The 17,285-nt window shown below is 56.1% G+C and overlaps 9 protein-coding genes across 9 annotated transcripts; 6 read left to right on the top strand and 3 right to left on the bottom strand.

Moving 5' to 3' along the window:
- Nucleotides 1-327: 327 nt before the first annotated feature.
- On the top strand, nucleotides 328-2,063 carry ACRALDRAFT_1059263 (uncharacterized protein; the record flags this gene model as incomplete). The annotated part of the gene is made up of 3 exons (XM_071016001.1): nucleotides 328-399; nucleotides 456-1,523; nucleotides 1,554-2,063. The coding sequence occupies 3 exons, from the start codon at nucleotides 328-330 to the stop codon at nucleotides 2,061-2,063; spliced, it is 1,650 nt and encodes a 549-aa protein (XP_070880063.1).
- Nucleotides 2,064-2,524: 461 nt separating this feature from the next.
- Nucleotides 2,525-4,345, bottom strand: ACRALDRAFT_205120 (uncharacterized protein; the record flags this gene model as incomplete). Its single annotated transcript, XM_071021600.1, has 14 exons — nucleotides 2,525-2,558; nucleotides 2,595-3,100; nucleotides 3,196-3,296; nucleotides 3,357-3,409; nucleotides 3,490-3,522; nucleotides 3,562-3,634; nucleotides 3,679-3,766; nucleotides 3,811-3,852; nucleotides 3,881-3,905; nucleotides 3,952-3,968; nucleotides 4,006-4,063; nucleotides 4,131-4,140; nucleotides 4,195-4,228; nucleotides 4,298-4,345. The coding sequence occupies 14 exons, from the start codon at nucleotides 4,343-4,345 to the stop codon at nucleotides 2,525-2,527; spliced, it is 1,122 nt and encodes a 373-aa protein (XP_070880062.1).
- A 25-nt stretch (nucleotides 4,346-4,370) lies between these two features.
- Nucleotides 4,371-5,537, top strand: ACRALDRAFT_1059264 (uncharacterized protein). The gene has a single exon (XM_071016002.1). The coding sequence runs from the start codon at nucleotides 4,491-4,493 to the stop codon at nucleotides 5,253-5,255; it is 765 nt and encodes a 254-aa protein (XP_070880061.1). The 5' UTR covers nucleotides 4,371-4,490; the 3' UTR covers nucleotides 5,256-5,537.
- Nucleotides 5,538-5,875: 338 nt separating this feature from the next.
- Nucleotides 5,876-7,147, top strand: ACRALDRAFT_2024905 (uncharacterized protein; the record flags this gene model as incomplete). The annotated part of the gene is made up of 1 exon (XM_071020271.1): nucleotides 5,876-7,147. The coding sequence occupies one exon, from the start codon at nucleotides 5,876-5,878 to the stop codon at nucleotides 7,145-7,147; it is 1,272 nt and encodes a 423-aa protein (XP_070880060.1).
- On the bottom strand, nucleotides 7,092-8,284 carry ACRALDRAFT_1073372 (uncharacterized protein). The gene is made up of 3 exons (XM_071018091.1): nucleotides 8,085-8,284; nucleotides 7,851-7,969; nucleotides 7,092-7,753 (listed from the first exon to the last, which is right to left on the bottom strand). Exons 1-3 carry the CDS (start codon nucleotides 8,157-8,159, stop codon nucleotides 7,300-7,302), a joined length of 648 nt encoding a protein of 215 aa, XP_070880059.1. The 5' UTR covers nucleotides 8,160-8,284; the 3' UTR covers nucleotides 7,092-7,299.
- Nucleotides 8,285-10,203: 1,919 nt separating this feature from the next.
- On the top strand, nucleotides 10,204-10,728 carry ACRALDRAFT_2024903 (uncharacterized protein; the record flags this gene model as incomplete). The annotated part of the gene is made up of 1 exon (XM_071020270.1): nucleotides 10,204-10,728. The coding sequence occupies one exon, from the start codon at nucleotides 10,204-10,206 to the stop codon at nucleotides 10,726-10,728; it is 525 nt and encodes a 174-aa protein (XP_070880058.1).
- A 238-nt stretch (nucleotides 10,729-10,966) lies between these two features.
- Nucleotides 10,967-12,289, bottom strand: ACRALDRAFT_2096962 (uncharacterized protein; the record flags this gene model as incomplete). The annotated part of the gene is made up of 2 exons (XM_071022807.1): nucleotides 10,967-11,365; nucleotides 11,522-12,289. The coding sequence occupies 2 exons, from the start codon at nucleotides 12,287-12,289 to the stop codon at nucleotides 10,967-10,969; spliced, it is 1,167 nt and encodes a 388-aa protein (XP_070880057.1).
- An 897-nt stretch (nucleotides 12,290-13,186) lies between these two features.
- On the top strand, nucleotides 13,187-14,523 carry ACRALDRAFT_1073373 (uncharacterized protein). The gene is made up of 2 exons (XM_071018092.1): nucleotides 13,187-13,908; nucleotides 14,006-14,523. The coding sequence occupies exons 1-2, from the start codon at nucleotides 13,283-13,285 to the stop codon at nucleotides 14,349-14,351; spliced, it is 972 nt and encodes a 323-aa protein (XP_070880056.1). The 5' UTR covers nucleotides 13,187-13,282; the 3' UTR covers nucleotides 14,352-14,523.
- A 170-nt stretch (nucleotides 14,524-14,693) lies between these two features.
- Nucleotides 14,694-16,885, top strand: ACRALDRAFT_1038023 (uncharacterized protein). Its single transcript, XM_071015080.1, has 3 exons — nucleotides 14,694-15,092; nucleotides 15,155-15,320; nucleotides 15,386-16,885. Exons 1-3 carry the CDS (start codon nucleotides 15,015-15,017, stop codon nucleotides 16,309-16,311), a joined length of 1,170 nt encoding a protein of 389 aa, XP_070880055.1. The 5' UTR covers nucleotides 14,694-15,014; the 3' UTR covers nucleotides 16,312-16,885.
- The last annotated feature ends 400 nt before the right edge of the window (nucleotides 16,886-17,285 follow it).

Raw genomic sequence — 17,285 nt, 5'->3', positions numbered from 1 at the left:
GTGCAGATGGTTTGCCGGTCGCCCTCGTCACTTAAGTAGGCCAGACCCTCTTCGTCGCGAGCGAGACGCCAAGTCTAGGGCTTCACCGTTTTTTCTCTCTCTCATTGTCTCTTGTCTCTTGCGTTGTTCTCCTTTACACTCACTCTGCAAGTCAGTCCTTCATTCAGACATTCTTTTGGAAAGACATTCCTTTCTTTTATTCACTCTCTTTCCCACATTCTTTTATTTGCGAATTGGATCCATTCATTCGCCTTGATTTACCGCCGGGAGAATAACCAACGTTGAAGACAACAAGAAGACGAAAAACGAGACATTTACAGCCCCAAAATGCGTGCTGTTGCTCTGTTGGGCCTGGGTGCCCTCACCGTGGCCGTTCAGGCCCACGAGTGGCCCTACTGTGTATGCTTTTCCTCCTCTCATCCACCTCCTGACGGCATGGTCTAATCCGAGGCCAGGAAACCGACAACTGCTACCGCAACCTGATCGACGCCCGCTTCATCGAAAAGGCCGAGGCCTTCTGCCCCGAGTTCCTCGCCCACACCACCACCGCCCCCGAGGCCATCCCCACCGAGTTTAGCAACTGCGACGACGACCCATACCTCGTGTCCTCGGCCTGCTCTTGCATCACCTACTGGGCCACCCACACCAGCGAGGTTCCCGCCAGCACCGACGTGCCGGTCCTCCCGTCCAGCGAGCCTCCTGTTCCCACTTGGTCTGAGGAGGTTCCTCTGCCATCCAGCGAGGCGCCCGTTCCATCGAGCGAGGTTCCTGTCCCTACCTGGTCCGAGGAAGTCCCTGTTCCTTCGAGCGAGGCTCCCCTCCCGTCTTCCGAGGAGGTTCCCGCCCCCTCGTCTTCTTATTACGAGGAGGTCCCTATCCCGTCCAGCGAGGTGCCCGTCCCCTCTTCTGAGGAGATTCCTCTTCCTTCGAGCGAGGTTCCTATTCCGTCGAGCGAGGCCCCTGTGCCCACCTCGTCCGAGGAGGTGCCCCTTCCTTCGAGCGAGGTTCCCGTTCCGTCTTCCGAGGAGGTTCCCGCCCCTTCGTCTTCTTACTACGAGGAGGTTCCTGTTCCGTCGAGCGAGGTCCCTGTTCCCAGCTCCTCTGAGGTCGCTCCCCGCCCTTCCAGCGAGGCTCCTGTCCCCAGCTCGTCCGAGGAGGTCCCTCTTCCGTCCAGCGAGGTCCCCGTCCCCTCTGCTTCTGAGGAGGCTCCTCTGCCTTCCAGCGAGGCCCCCATCCCTTCCTCCAAGGAAGTCCCTCCTTCGCCCTCGCCCTCGCCCTCGGCCCCGCAAGACGGGTACACCACCGACGTCACCATCACTACGACCAAGACGAAGACCGCCACCGAGGACTGCGACTGCGACGACCCCCCGGCGCCTACTGAGCCCGCCACTCCTCCTTCTGACGACGATGACGTCCCTCCTCCTTCCTACGATGACGTCCCTCCTCCGTCCTACGATGACGACGTCCCTCCCCCTTCTGACGACGACCATGTCCCTCCTTCCGACGATGTCACCCCCTCCGAGGTCATCCCCTCGGACGCCGTCATCATCGAGACCACCATCCACGTGATGCCCACGCCCTCGGAGAGCTGCGTGGAGGAGGAGACCACCACCACCACCGTCCAGACCACCATCTACACCACCGAGACCATCTACACCCCCTCCAGCACCTGGATCACCTCCTTCGTTCCCCAGCCTCCCGCCTCCGACGTTCCCGCTCCTGTCCCCGAGCCCCCCGTCGAGTCGGAGCTCCCCGAAGCGCCCGAGCCGGAGATTCCCGAAGTCCCCGAGCCGGAACTTCCCGAGGAGCCCATCCCCGAGGTGCCCGTCCCCGAGGACACCCCGCCTGCGGAGCCCGAGCAGCCCGAGGAGCCTGAGCTTCCCGAGCAGCCCACCGAGCCGCAGCCCATCGTCCCCGGCGAGCCCGAGGAGCCTGACACGACCGTCCCCGCGGCCCCGAGCGACACCAGCGAGCCTCCTGTCCTGGTCAACGCTGCGGCTCGTCTCGGCTCGGGCGTCGAGTACGTTGTCGCTGCTGCTGGTGTCCTGTTTGCTTTGCTTTGAGGCTTGATGCCTGAGGGTTTGTCTTTATTTTGAAAACCGTACATAACGGGCTGGTTTGACGCGCTTGTGTCTATCTACTCTTCTTTTGTATATATTTATCTAGACGGACGTCTTTTTGTCTTTAGTCTTCAGAGGCGACGAGCTCGCGCACCACAATGGGAATTATGAGTTGATTTACTCGAATTGCTTATTTCCTGCGAAACAACCATTTGCATGGCTTGGATATACCATTGTTCAAGTGTGTCTGGTTTTATCTCATCACTGAGTCAACCCAGCCACTACCACTTACCCCTGAATACCGCAGGCAGAAGTGTGTTCTGGGTTCTTCAGCAGAGGTCCTCACTGACTGAAATACATTCGATTATTCGTTCAACACACTCCGATTCCTTTTGTCTATCCCATCAGAAGCTCATACCACCAATTCCTCCTCTATATATACATTCTATACATGTATATTCCCCTCAACCCCCCGACGCTTCTTCCAGCAAAAGACGACTCAACTCCCTCAACAAGTCCCTAAACCACTGCCACCGCGGATCAAGCGGCTGCCGCCCCCAATACTTCCTCCACTCCCTAATCCTGCGCCGATGCGCCACAGGACCCTCCTTGTCGAGCCCCTCAGTGGCCTCAGCGGCCCTCCTACACCCTTCGCACTCGAGGAACGCATCCGGGTCGTCCCAGAGCCACTCGTCGCAGCGGATAATGACCGGGCAGATGGGCTCATGGGTGGCGATGAGCCGGTCGAAGATGCGCGAGACGTCGTCGTCGTACAGCGCGTAGCCCGGGCGCGGCCGCGCGAGGGGGCAGAGCAGCCAGAACTCGTCCCGGGGCGGACCGGCGGTGCCGCGCATCTTGTAGGGCGGGATGGCGCGCTGGGACGGGTGGGCGAGGCAGTAGGGGCGCGAGGTGGCGGTGTGGAAGCGCAGGTTCCAGAGGTTGTCGTCAAAGTTGCGCTTGTCGAGCGTCAGGGTTGTCCAGTGCTCGTTGCCGCAGAGGGCGGTGGGCCGGACTTTGGCGTACCTGATGCACATTGGGTCCTTTGTTTTCTTTCAGATGTCTCGTTCTTCCTCGATTGGTCTTGTTGTCTTGTGCCGTCGCGGCTGATGCTTGGGCATTTACTAATAAGGGGCACAGGTGTCTCAATGTATATGAGGACCGCTCTCAATGACCACTGTAAGAAGCAGCGGTCATCATGAGACAGATCTATCCCGCCGAGGCTGGAAGGTCCTTTGCCTTCTTTTCAGTGTAGCATACTCCATTGCTTCAAAGTATGCCTCGGGATATATAGCATACCATCTTGTCCGAGTGAAAATCGGAGTGGATGAGTCTCAAGTATGAGGTTGAAACTGATAAATCATGTCGCCAGCCTCTCTCTAGGCCATTTCCTCCCCGAAAGTCGGTGGACCCTCGCCCTTAAGTAGACGACTGATGGGACTCTTTCCGCTCGTGCGACAATGGGCTCCCGTTGCCACCTGGTGATGGTTTTGAGTGTCTTCACGTGGTGATTAGCCCAGCCGCTTTGGGGCGTGTCGTTTGCTGCCTTCTATCATCGACTATGACCGGTCGCTGATCTTGTTTGTTTGTAGGGGTCATTTGTCTCGGGTAAGTTGCATACATGATACATATTCCACCTTACATTCTGCAGGATGCCTGTTTATGTGTTGTCCGTCGAGCCAAGATGCGTCTCTAGCCCTGACGTTGTACTACGATGATGATGTTGCAATGGAGTTGACGGCATATCTTCCACGTTGTCTGCACGATTGCCGCGCTTCAATTGCCCCTGCAGCGGCTGTCCCCATCCCATGGAGCATTCTCACGCCCATGTCCTCCGCGTCCGCCTCTCTCACCGCCACTTGATCAGGTGGCGATGACCCGAGTCTCATGAAACTGAGATTGATATTTCATCTCAGGGACAATAGGGTAAAGAAATGATGAATCTCACAAATATTGTTCCTTCGGGCATCTTGACGTCGTGGACTCGTGCCGTGCTTGAGAGACCTCTACATTCAGTCCGTCGTCGTATAAGTCCTTGACGTTTACGGGACTTATTCTAAGGGAATGAATGACCTTGATTTGCCTCGACTCTTTTTTGTTGAACTTTTCTTTCCTTTTTATTTTATTTATTTTCCACCAAGATCACCATCCCCTGCCCCTGAGTGGACTTGCTAAAAAGGAGTTTCCACTTGGATGGAAAAGGACCGAAAGCAGAGCATTCCTCTTACTAAGACAATCACTGGCCCATTGCATGGATCAATTTTTATAATTGGCGCGATTGACGACATGGAGGGGTCTTTAAAAGAAGGACTTCAAGCCTCCATTTCCACCCCTCGACAACGTGTTCATGTTATTCGACTTGCGCCTTTATAGACCAAGATCATACCCCAGCCACTAACGTCTAAACGCTCACTTACTTCAACAACCGTCACCATGTCCGCTCAAGATATCCGGATCGAACCCATGGTGGACGAAAAAGACGTCCTCGACTCCTTCGACTGCATCACCGACGCCTTTGGCATCCAGGTAAACGATGGCATCTGGACCCAGATGAACCCAGGCTGGGACACCCCAGAAGGCAACGCCCGCTGCGCCGCCCGCCTAGCCGCCCGCTTCCGCACCATCACCAAAGACCGCAACGGGAAGCCCAACACCGTCTTCCTCAAAGCCACCGCCCCGAACCCCGCCGCGCCGGCCGACGACACCAAGCGCCTCATCGTCGGCATGGCCATCTGGGTCCAGCTCTCCGTCGTCGAGGGCTACGGCGACCCGCCCGTCGAGGACCTCGGCAAGGTCATGGACCTCGAGGAGCTCTACCCCGGGAACGAACCCGAGCAGCGCTTCTGCCGCCAGCTGGACCACGCGCTGCACACCGACCGCATCCGCGTCGTCAAGGAGAAGGGGGAGCCCGGGGCGACCGGCGACAAGCCCCCCGCGGCCTTTGTGCTGGACCTCTGCGCGTCGCATTCCAATTTCCAGCGGAGGGGCATCGCCACCCGGTTGGTGCAGTGGGGGATCGACGAGGCCAAGGCGAGGGGGATCGAGTGCCTGACCGAGGCGTCGGCCATGGGACGGCACGTGTATCTCAAGCTCGGGTTCAAGCAGGTGGGAGGCGAGATGGATTATGCGACGGTCGATGAGGAGTTTAGGACCAAGCGGGCTCTGCCGTCCAATATCTTTATGCGTACGGGTGCTTGAGAAGTTGTCAAGTTGAGCTTCAATGTTTTCAGCTCGCCCTCCTTTTCAGTCGACTTGCATGCGATAGACGGGAGTCGGATGGGATTAGAGAAAATGATAGATGAGACGCCCCTCTCTACTGAGCATGAAATCATAGTGACGGTGACTCGACAGGCCGACCAACAACAGCCCAGCTGCCTAGGCATTCTCCGACAGGAGGCCGTCGTGGTCTGGCATTAGACAAACTGTCGATGATGGAACTTTGTGACAGAAGTAAAGCCTCGACATAGTCTACAGGAGTTTCGGAAGAGGTGCCATGTTTGCCTTGATGATTGGGTGAGATGAAGACAAACATTAGAGGAAACTGCAGTGCTGGCACTGGACAGGATAGTGAGGCTCATGATAGTTGGTGCCGATCAAGCCTCACGCCGTCCTCTTCCGAAAGGCCACTCGTCGTTTGCTACTGTAACTTGTGCGCCGAAGCAATTGAAGTCAAACAAGTGACCGTTATGACTAGGCAAGCCTGTACGCTCATCTCCAGGGCCACTTCAGTGATGTTTGCACCCTCCATGTCGTGAGTAACTCCAATGGAGTCTACTTAAGAGGAAGGCTTAAGAGCTCTCCTCTCTATATCGCATTCTATGCCTCGTTGGCTCCAGCTCATGTTCCATCCGGTCTATCCAGCGTGGCTTCCACCCACAGCCCCTTATCCACCCCATCTTACCGTCCTCGCTAACAACCATAACAACGCAAGAAACGGTCCCAGTATCATCAACACCCACGTTCCGCAACCTCCGCCGGGACATGTCGCATACAACATTCTTCCCATCCCAGGCGCTACATGGCCCGTCAACTGGCCTCCCCGTCTACCGCCCCAACCGGCACAACCGGCCCAGCCTGGCGCCGGCCCCTCTGCCATACACTATAACACCTTTCCCCCTTTTGTTTCTCCCAACGGCCCCCTTCACTATTCGACGCATTCCCCTAATTCGCCTCCCACTACGTCTATCCGAGACCGAGACCCCCTCGTCACCGTCCACCTAGCCACTGGAGGGACCGCCACGGTCCTATCTTCCCACCTGCGCACCCACCTCCCCCGGACCCGTAACAGCATAGGGCGAGGTCGTTTCGGCCGAGAATTCCGCGTCGCCGATTACCTGGCCGGCTACAACTCCGACATAGACTTAGATGTACTCCGATCCAGATCCAGATCGACGCCTCTGATCGACCTAGGGACCCCTTTTATAGAATCGCTCTTCGCCACCTCGACTTTCCTCTTCCAGAACCTCAACATCCTCGTCAGACACGGCTTCCACAACCTCTTTGAACGCTTTCGCTCCCTGCTCTCCCATCATCGTCATCATCGGCATGCCGGGGGCCGAACAACATCCCGCGCCGCCACCCGCGCCACGGTGTACGACATCTTCTGGCAGTTCTTCTTCCTCTGCTGCCTCCTCGACCGGGATCGCGCCCTGGGATGCTCCCACGAGCTAGGCTTTGCCGTCGCCAGCTTCGCCCTCGAGCTGTTACCCCATGTTCAGACCTACTGTCGCCCCGAACTGGACTACGTGCTGTGCATGTTCGTCGGCCTGGCCCGTGTCTTCGCCGGACATGGGTGTCATTCGCAGATGGACGTCCTGAGACGGTTCTGGAACACCATGGCGTTGGAAAGCCGCGCGGCTGCTGTGCGTACTGTCGTGGAGAGGTTGAGGCTCCATCGTGATCTGCCGCGGAGTAATACGCGGAGGATGTGGCGGGCTCTGCGGCATCTGGCGAGACAGAGGCTCATTGAGATGCCTGTCATGGTTTCTCGTATTCCCGCAGAATGTTTGGGGGATGTTGGTGTCGTGGATTCTGAGTCTGACTTTGATTCCGACTCGGCTACATTATGTGCCGATGTTGCTACCCCTTGATGGTCTCTGGGTTGGACCAGATCGAGGAGACGCATATCGACGTACCGGTGAGTATATATGAACAACCTGAACCATATCTACACTTCTCTTAATTATGTATTGTCTTCAGAAGGTCTGCTGGAGGTGCAGTTACCTCCAACTTCCCGAAACAACTACTTCAAGAGGAAACCAAGATTGGCCTCGGTAAACTCCCTGGTCGCCGGTGCAGCCTGCGCATCCCCAAACAGATCCCCAAACGCCTTGGACGCGCGGTGCGTCCGCGTGTAAAACTCGCGAGTCGCGTACCTCTCAAACGTCCAAATGTCGCCCGTCTTTTCGTTCTCCATCACGACAAACGTGGGACAGCCCTCCTTCTCCTCCTCCTCGACGTACCGGGCGTACTCCTTAAGCCGATCACCCGAAACGGGGGAGCCGGACGGGAACGTATTGATGACGATCAGCTCGACCGGCCGCTCAGTTTCGCCGCTGCGCAGGATAAAGCCGCCCACGGGCTTGAACAGGTCCACGTCGATGGCGCAGAGGTTTTCCTTTTGGGTAGTGGCTCCAAAGTTCTTAAACACGTCGGACTGTGCGTGTACATCCATCAGTGCGGCCTTGGTGGGGTAGCTGCGTGTGGTGTCAGTCAGGAACTCGGTGGTTTCGTTTCACGGGACCTCGTCAGTCTCATTGATCCCATCTAGGACCAAGTTGGGGACGTCCTTACGCCTCGAAGCCGTAGAGGGCGTAGTCGTCCTCTGACGTGCTATTGAAAAAGTAATAGCTCAGGGTGTCAGGCTCATTGTCCCGGGAGTGGTTTGCCAAGGCAGGGAAGATTTCGAGAAGCTATTCACGCGGTTTGTTAGCATCGAGGTCATAACGGCCGATGCATGCCAGGAGTTTGAAGATGTGATCTCCCCAGGAGGATAGGGGCTGGACACTATGATCTGGTCGTACGTACGCGACTCCGGGCTGACGGGGTAGCCGTCTTGAGGCTTGCGACGGCTAGGGTGGGAGGAATAGGTGAGGCGGCCATTGTGTTTGTTTGGCTTGTGCTTCGATGGCGGTGGAAACTGAGGATATGAGAGTCGCAACTAAACTAAGAGGGAGGAATTTCTGAACTGCGACAGAGGATGAGAATGATCGTGAGGACGTACGTTGTAGGTAGATGATGAGAGCGGCCCGCGGTATTTTGCCCGCTGGCGATTACAAATCATCCCACCTGTCGCCCTGCATCCATATCCACTTTGTTTCCCACTAGCGTGTTGGTCATGTCTTAACAGGACGAAAGTCGGCATTCTCGCCGATGAAGCTTTTCGACCCCGCTTTGTGTTCACCGGAGTTTGGGCCGGGTGTTGCTATGATCTAGCCGTATAAAGGTCATGTCGGGCATAAAGTACAGACGGTCATATTATGTAATAATATCTAGGAGCCGGAGCAACCGAAATCCGGAGCCGAGGATTGGGAGAGGAGTCGGGAGCCGGTGGACGGAATTAGTTGCTTCCGGCGGGACTTTCGACGGCTAATACGAATAGACAGTATTAGATAAGCCCAGTATACTTCGTACTCCATGTGGTGATGAATCCGATGAGGCTGGATCCATAGGCCACGAGTTAATCCCGATGAACAATGTGCTGATGCCCTCGCCGCCCATTCGCTCTCGCAACCGCACCAACTCCCCTCGTCGATAATCCCAACGCAAGCCCAACGCCTGAATACAGTCGATATGTTTTTGGTCAACTTTTATGCGCAGCCAGTCACGTCTCGCCTGGAACAACATGGTCCTGTCGACACGACATGCTTCGCTCTGCCAGCACACCTCCATGGCTGCAGGATAGGGCGAATGGGAAACAGAAAGGGACATTGACCCCACCATCGCAACCATCACCCAAGGTACCGATACAGTGATTGAGTGTGAGAGTTTTAGGTACATACGAATATGCTCGACAGGTGGGTGTAGTGTACTCAATTCGTACGGTCCTACCTGCATCCCACCCCTCCTCTTCAGATAGCATACAAGTATATCGACATGCTTTTGAGCATTCGAGTCCAATCTCAGGGACTAGTTGCAATGAGACCAAAATAGTTGCACTACCCTGTTTTTAGGGCATAGTGCTGTAGAGACGAGCGAATCATGGCGGCCACGTGTATAGGCAGTTGGCCGTAGGAGCGACATGGCATAGTCAAGGTCCGGCACGATCTTCGTAAACAACAAACAGACAGACATAGGGTAACAACCTAAATATGTTTCGCCTAGTAACTGGCGATGGTGTTGAGTCCTGTGGGATGAGGACGAGGAAAAAGAGGGGTTTCAAACTGAAGGCGGGGAAGAGAACAGAGAGCGCATGAACATGGGAAAAAGGGGAAACGGGAAAGGAACAAGACTGTACTGTACAATGTACATACCTAACAAAAAAGAACTGTACATATGTTAGTGTGGGGGTCTAGACCAACCCCTTCCTTTCGACTCGATTCGGTCACATAACGTCATTGGGCGGGTCCAACAATGTACAGAAAATATTCGGGTTGAAAGTGTACTGCTTTTCTTCAAACTTGTCACTGAGATGAAGAGAGTATAGTATTGTTGTAACTTACAATGTAATGAATGATATCTCTATAATCCTAATCCCAATGGTTCTCTTGAACCCTTCATCACTTCGTAACCCATCTTGGCTACGAACTTCTTCACGATTCTACCACGACCCTCCCTGTGTCTCTAGACCGGCTTGTGATCAGGTGGGGCATCATCTGTGACGTCGACCCACCCCTTTGTACATGTACATAAATATGCCCCTCGTATGGCTTCAATTCGACAACACCCAAGCGCCGTAGCGTGGGACATAATATAGGTATTATCATAATATTCGTCAAATCGGCACGTTTCTTGGAAAAACCCGTGCATCTTCCTACTGTGGGGTTCGTTTCTTCTCTTGTAAATAAAGCCCTCCGCCCCTCTCTCTCCCGGTGTCCCGGCCGAAGCGAAAACCAAGATGCACACACTTTCTTGCCAATGCCATGATACGTCCCGACCCTCTCGAACAACAGGTGGGCTGAGCAAAGGAACGTCTTGCCAACGGACCATGCCCCTTCGAACACCACCGCCATCCCCTCGCCGATCAAACGCCCCCTCAACCATCGCCACCGCCACCCCAAACATCACAAACATGAAATCTGCCTCCGTCATCGCCCCGTCCACACGGCGGGAACCGACCCCAAACAGGCCCGAACGTTCCAACCTCGTCTCCCTCATCGAGCCCGCCTTCTCCCCCATCCTCCGCTACCACCACGTCTTCGGCCAAGCGACGTACGCCCTCGTCATGCAGGCCTACACCCTGGCCGTGCTGGGCATCTTCGTCTCCAAGGACCTCCTCGTCGTCGCCTACAACTCCAGCTCCGTCGTCGGGAAGGTCGGCTACGTCGCCTGCTGCGCCCTCGCCCGCCTCGGAAAGACCAGGTTCGCCCGCCGCCTCCGCAGGAAACTCGAACTCGAGGTTGCTCTCACGATTCTCGGCCCCATGGCCAACACCACGTTCCTCTTCCTCCTCTGGCCCGGGTGGTGGGTCCTCGCGGCCATCATCCTGGTCGGTAAGATCTTGGCCGGCTGAGGAGCTGGAATCCCAAGGTATGTCGTCCAATGGCTCTTTCGATCGTATTGAATGCATCGATTGGACGTATGCTGAACGACGTCTTGGCAGTGTGTGCGTATGCTTTTCACCGATACCGATACTGCCGTGACTTTCTTGTCCCCAGACGACCAAACAAACCCGAAGAAAGAGGAAGAAGTGAAGAAATGGGAAGAAGACAAGTTCAGAAACTCTTCCTTGATCTGTCGCCCACACTCCCTCACCGCGAGTAAAAGAACGTATTCCCGCCCTGATCTCTACGAACCTCCGACTCGTGGTCCTTCTCCGGATCAAACTCCTGCCACGTGCTGGCGGGGTATATGTGCTTATTGCGCTCGTACCACCGCCGGTCGACGACCTTGGTAAAAGACGGCTCGTCCCCGGCGCCCTCGAGCGTCTTGATGTTGGGCAGCGCCAGGGCCGCCGCCGCCTTTAGCGCCGCCGCGGTTGTGAGGCCGCCGCGTGGCGGTTTGGTGGACGCATCGTCGCTGTCGACCGAGGGGGATCTGTCGGTCTCGGGAACGGGCGGTGTCGCGGGAGCCTCGGCGGAGTAGTCGAAGAGGCGACGGTTGCCTGGAGCGGGCGTCTTGTTGATGATGAAGAAATAAAAGTCGTAGTGCTATAGACCGGCAGATAGAAATGTTAGCCGAGCAATCGGTGCAATGGACTCAATCGTTAGAGAAAGAGGAGAAGAGAAAGAGAAGAGAAAAAGTAAGAAGAGCAATAGAGAAGAACGATAGAGAACGATAGAAAATAAAACTCAGGGTACACTCACATGTGGAATAATGACCGAACCTCGGACCAGCATCAGATCGTCCACCCCAATGCGTGCCCACTTCTTACCGCCCACCCCGAGGTCGGCTCCGACCTTGCGGGTCTTGTCGAGGAACAGCCAAATGTGGTCGCCCTTCTTAACCCGTACCATGCCGCCGGGGATATCGGTGCCGTCGTGGAAGACGAAAGGGATGGCGACCTCGGTGTTCTTGACGGCTTCCTGGATAGCGAGGAACTCTCGCCGGAGTGCCTCCCGCTCGGCCGCCTCGCGTCGTAACGCCGCTTTGGTCCTCGGTTTCGGGATGATGCCCACCGACGTGTTGACAATGACCCGTGGTTTGTTCCCCTCCTCCTCTGAATCGCCAGCCGGGCTCCCGACCGCATCTGGTCTAGATCTTGGCGCCTTCTTCTCCTCCGCCACCTCTTCATCTTCCTCGCCCGCAAAGGACAGCTTGTGCGTCGCGGTCCTCTTTTTCTTCTTCTTCGCGGGCCGGGCCGGACCACCTTCGCCCGAGTCGCTCGTCGCCGCCGCCGCGGCGTTGTTGGGTGTCGCAGTCTGGGATCGGTCCGGCGTGGCGAGGGCCGAGGCGCGACCGCTGACGAGGGCGGCCTCGTGGGCTTCCCGTTCCTGCTGCTCGAGGGCCTCGGCGCGGCGTTTGCGAAAGTCGGAGAGCGCTACCAGGCCGACCGTGTTGGAGGCGAGGCGCTCGTGCGGCGTCTGGTTCTGCGGCGTGAACCGCGAGGGTTGGGAGTTGGCATTGTTGGACATGATTTGCTTCGACCTGGTGCTGCAATGCAAGTTCACCGTTCTTTCGCGGTGACAGGAGAATTCCGTGAAGGCAAATGGAAGGATGCGATGCTCTTGAAAACGGGCAGGTACCGGTACGAATTAAGATGACTAAGAAGTATTAGGATCCGCCTTTTACTGGCTCAGTAGCAGTACCGACTGCGCCTAACAATAGGTGCTATGTCACCGTACCTAAGGTCACGATGTAGAGAGGTAGGTATGCAAGCTGCATCATGACCCCCCGAGATCGTTTTTTAATCTTATCATCTTCATTCATCATGACGATAATAGGAACTGAGGTCTGAGGCGCGCAGGTGGTCCAGTTGGTCAAGAGTCGTACTGTCGACTCCACGAAAGGCACGACTGTCGGCGCGAAGATGAACAAAAGGCCTAGAAGGCTGATCGCCCTTAAAGTGAAAGAATTATGGTGTCGAAGTAAATGGGTATGGGGAGCCCAGGGAGCCATGGGACATTGCAGCCCTGGTTCATGGCACAGGTGAGGCCATCGTGAGGCCGCGCCGGATAGTCCCGACGGGCCGGAGACGGGCTAGGTAGCTTCCTTCAACTGGCGTTTTTCGCAGCAAAATGCAGGGGAAAAAATCGTTTCGTATCGATGTTGCTACTGACCGACCGGTGTGCCCATTGAAGAGGCTTGTGCCATGACTGATCCTCTCCAAAGAAAACAATGCCACGTAAGTACAGAGACGGAACCCCGACACACGTGTGAGCCTGACGTACCCGTGGTTTCATAGGCGCCTAGGTACGAAAGTACCTGCTATTAATGCCCCACAGTTTCCCGCCAACCTCTTTCCCTTACCTGCCACCGCCTTTTGTCACTCGTCGACCTGTCGCGTCGACTTTTAATTCACCATCGTCACTGCGACCGTCATCTCACCCTCTCACATTCCTCCCGGCTGCCACGATTCCCACCCATCCCTTCCGTTGGCCACCTAGATCTCTTCCCCACCTCCGACGATGGATCAACCAACGTCACGGCCTCACGAGAACTCCTCGTACTACGAGATGTCGGGCGGGAGTGGATACCCTCCTCAGGACCCTTCCCAGCCCGGCTTCGGACCCGGACCTTGGGGCCAACCGTCCCCTCAACCGGGCCCAGTCTATGGAGGCCCTCCGTCATTCGGCCCTCCTCCCGGTCCTGCTGGCCCCGAAGCCACACCGGGCGTAGAACAGATGCCCGGCCCGGCCGCCATGTTCCCACCTTCCGCACCAGGCGACGGTCCCCATCCTCAGTTTCCTCCGCAGCATCCTCCTCCGGGCGCCCTTCAGCCACCACCAGGCCCTGGATACGCCCCTCTCGTGCCGCAGGGCCCGCAGGGCCTATCGGCACCCACGGACACCGAGCCCCTAGGCATTCGCTCTGCTAGGACCAAGGCCCAGACGGCCCTACACGAGTACCTATCGCTGCAGAAGAAGAGGAAACGCGCAGATGGCGGGACCAAGTCCGCCGAGCTCGACCAGCAGCTTCGCGTCCAGGCGGCCCGGGCTATGGAGGATCTCATGGTCGTGAGGAAGGAGGTGCGCAGCATGATCAAGGAGGCTGAGACGCATAGATGGAGGAAATGGCTGATTGGTGGCATTGTGTGAGTCCAGTCCCAGTCCTCCCTTTTCTTTTCTTTTTTTCGACCCAGCTTTGCAAACAGCAAAGTTACGTGACCGTGTCAAGCTAACGATCGACAGTGCCTCCGTCATCCCTGTCGTCAAGCGTCTCTTTCGCCGTTCGCCCGACGAGAAGGACCAAGACAAGTCCGTCACCGACACGGAACACGCGTTTGCGCGTAGCCGGGAGATTCTGTCCCGCATCAAGGACACGGTCCTGGGCCGCAGCGGCTTTGGGAGCATGGCCTTCTTCGTATTCGCCGTGCTTTACGTCTTCTCCAACGAGGTGTCGCTCATGGTCGCCAAGACGGTCAGCAAACGCGTCAAGTCTGTGTATCACAAGATTTACGATGGCCAGGAGATTAACGAGAAGGACATCAAACTGCTTGATGGGTGGCGCTGGAGGATTCTACTCCTGGGTCGCTGAGGACTCGGGGGTACGAATGCATGATGATCTCACGCATGGCATGCATAGGTGACGATTTGACGAAACGAGGTTACGAACGCTGTCTTCAATCAATGACATCTCACGCAAGAAGTTATATACAGGTCTGTCCATATAGTCAAATTCTTGGAAATACGACATGGTTTCTCAATGGTGTTGCGGTTTGTCGTCGAGGGTATTTTGGTCGTTCCCAACGCACGTGACTTGGTTGCTCCGGGTAGGTACTTTCGTACAATTTCGCGTCACCTCACACGTGACTCAATTCTCATCTCACTGACGTGACCACCCACTTCACCCTTCATCAACCAACACAAACCAATCGACCAGGCATGGGTGGACACAAACGCTCATGGGACGCCGACGACAAGAGCCCGTCAAAACCAGTGTCGACAGAACAACACAGGCACCGGGGCCCATCGCCGACCCTACTCCCCCGGCCACAAGAGCCCGGCGTCAAAGCAGATGGCTACTACCGCCAGCTGTACGCCTCGGAGCCGGATTTTCGGCAGCTCGCACGCGAAGATGCGGACTTCAAGGCCCTGTAAGCTCGTCTGGATAAGATGCCTGTCGGTTGAAATCCTTACATCTTACTGGTGACCCAGACTCCGAGGCGGGAATCTCGACTTTAACGAGCCAGAAGCCGTGATGCAGCTCACCAAGACGCTGCTCAAGGCTCATTTCGGACTGGAGATTGAACTCCCCAAGGACCGACTATGTCCTCCCGTTAGTTATTCACTCCTAGCCTCATCCATCTGTTACGCTCTCGCTCACGTCATTTCCGTCAGGTCCCCAATCGTCACAACTATATTCTCTGGCTCAAGGACCTGCTTGACAGCACGTCTTACGACGAACCGGGTCGCAAGTTGACGGGCCTCGACATCGGCACGGGTGCAAGTTGCATCTACCCGCTCCTTGGATGTACCCAGCGTGACTGGTCTTTTGTCGCCACGGGTTTGTTCACTCAATACCATTGTAAAACTGAGGAAACCAGGACTGACCCTTCTGGCCGCATCTAGACATTGACGCCGAGAGTCTCACCTATGCAAGGAACAACGTGGAACGTAATAACCTCCAGCACCGCATCCAGATTCTCCCCCGCCTCGCCACTGATCCCCTACTCCCCCTCGACGCCGTAGCGACAACCATCGACTTCGTCATGACCAACCCGCCATTCTACGAATCCGAAGCAGACATGGTCGCCTCGGCCAAAAACAAGTCCCGCCCACCATTTACCGCCTGCACGGGTTCTCTCACCGAGATGGTCACCCCCGGCGGCGAGGTTGCTTTCGTGCAGCGCATCCTGGACGAATCGCTCGAAATCCGCGACAAGGTGCACTGGTACTCATCCATGCTGGGGAAGCAATCCAGTCTCGAGACGCTGGTCTCCGTGCTGCGCGAAAAGGGGATCCACAACTACGCCGTCACCGAGTTTGTGCAAGGGAACAGGACGCGACGGTGGGCCATCGCCTGGAGCTTCGCGCCGATGCGGCCCTCTCCCGCCGCCGCGAGGGGCATGAAGGCCGACAAGTGGAAGAAGATGCTACCACCGCAGCTCGACGCCGAAATCGCGTCGTTCCCGCTCGAAGACGGGGTCGGCAAAACGGGCGCCCGGATCGACGAGCTGATGTGCTCGCTCGAGCTCGTCTCCTGGGATTGGGATAGGCAGAAGCTGCGCGGCGTGGGCCGGGCGCCGGAGAACGTGTGGAGTCGGTCCTGGAGGCGGAAGAAGGCGGCGCTGCAGCGGGAGGGGGCGTTCGACGGCGTCGTCAAGGCCATGGCTGACGGGTCTGGGCCCTGCGCTTTCGGATTCGAAATCGACCTCGACATTACGAGGGCCGGTATGACGGTCGGTTGTCGCTGGAGGGAGGGCCATGATGCGAGCTTGTTCGAGAGCTTCTGCGGATTCCTGAGGACGAGATTGACTGCACGGCACGCATCTTGAAATGAACAGCTCTTGGTCACTATCGATTTCTGACGACATCTTTGCAACGCGATTACGTGACTGAGAGACTGACTGCAAGATACCCGTGGTCTTCGCTCCCCGCCATCGCACCCGACAGGCCGGGCCCTTCCTCCACGACATGATTTCAATATAAAGCCGGTTTTCCCTTTGGTTAGCCCTCGTCAATGGGGGATTGAGTTCCTGGACTCCCCGTCTGGACCTCCGACTCTTGCCCGCCTGCTGCTCCGCCTGAAAATCCGACCTAGCAACTTCTCCAGGGAGGCGGCGTCCGAGGGCGTAGTAGTAAGAGTAAGGGCGTCTAAGGACGTGGTAGTAAGGGGGACGGTGTCTAAGGCAAGGGTAATAGCGTCTAAGGGCGTTATATCGTTATAATAGGCGACTAGGCGAGGAAGAAGTGCAGAGCGTCGGCGCGGGAGGCGGTTAGGGTAATATCGTGGTCGCGGTATTATATATCCTATAAGAAGTCGAGGCCGCCGTGGACGTCGTCTTAGATAATATCCTTAATATATTCGTGGGTCTAGGCGAAGGATAGGGTGATAATAATAATAATAATATTATTTAACGTCTAGGGGATCTCTAAGAAGAGCAAAGGACGCCTAAAGTGGTCGTCCGCCTTTGCATATAATTTAAATACAGTGTTTATACAGTACTACGCACATACTATAGTAAAATAAATAAAAGCATAGACAACGTATTAAACTATAAGTATTAGTGGACTTATTTAGGAGGTTTAGGTAGGTGGTATAATACGCGGAGCCGCGGGGCGTTAAACGCCTACTGGCTTTTTAGTAGTCTAGTATACTAATAAAGTATCCCTACCTATAATAGGAGGTATAAATACGGTAATTAGTATAGTAAGAGCCTGCGTGGCGTTTATAGGGGCCCGAGTCCTATTATAGCGTCGATCCCTCCGGGGAGGTAGGCGAGAGTAAATAGTCCTAATAGTTAGGTCC

Source organism: Sodiomyces alcalophilus, assembly GCF_042370955.1.
Source record: "Sodiomyces alcalophilus JCM 7366 unplaced genomic scaffold ACRALscaffold_1, whole genome shotgun sequence".
NCBI classification, from domain to species: Eukaryota; Fungi; Ascomycota; class Sordariomycetes; order Glomerellales; family Plectosphaerellaceae; genus Sodiomyces; species Sodiomyces alcalophilus.
Note: the sequence above shows the minus strand (reverse complement) of the source record. Positions and strands in the feature narration are given on the sequence as shown.

Coding starts and splice junctions, on each gene's coding strand:
- ACRALDRAFT_1059264 (XM_071016002.1), top strand. CDS start 4,491: ATGTCCGCTCAAGATATCCGGATCGAACCCATGGTGGACGAAAAAGAC.
- ACRALDRAFT_1073372 (XM_071018091.1), bottom strand. CDS start 8,159: ATGGCCGCCTCACCTATTCCTCCCACCCTAGCCGTCGCAAGCCTCAAG. Junction 7,970..8,084: donor CCCCGTCAGCCCGGAGTCGC/GTACGTACGACC, acceptor CCGCGTGAATAG/CTTCTCGAAATCTTCCCTGC. Junction 7,754..7,850: donor GCCCTCTACGGCTTCGAGGC/GTAAGGACGTCC, acceptor CACCACACGCAG/CTACCCCACCAAGGCCGCAC.
- ACRALDRAFT_1073373 (XM_071018092.1), top strand. CDS start 13,283: ATGGATCAACCAACGTCACGGCCTCACGAGAACTCCTCGTACTACGAG. Junction 13,909..14,005: donor TGGCTGATTGGTGGCATTGT/GTGAGTCCAGTC, acceptor AACGATCGACAG/TGCCTCCGTCATCCCTGTCG.
- ACRALDRAFT_1038023 (XM_071015080.1), top strand. CDS start 15,015: ATGCAGCTCACCAAGACGCTGCTCAAGGCTCATTTCGGACTGGAGATT. Junction 15,093..15,154: donor AGGACCGACTATGTCCTCCC/GTTAGTTATTCA, acceptor CATTTCCGTCAG/GTCCCCAATCGTCACAACTA. Junction 15,321..15,385: donor CTGGTCTTTTGTCGCCACGG/GTTTGTTCACTC, acceptor GGCCGCATCTAG/ACATTGACGCCGAGAGTCTC.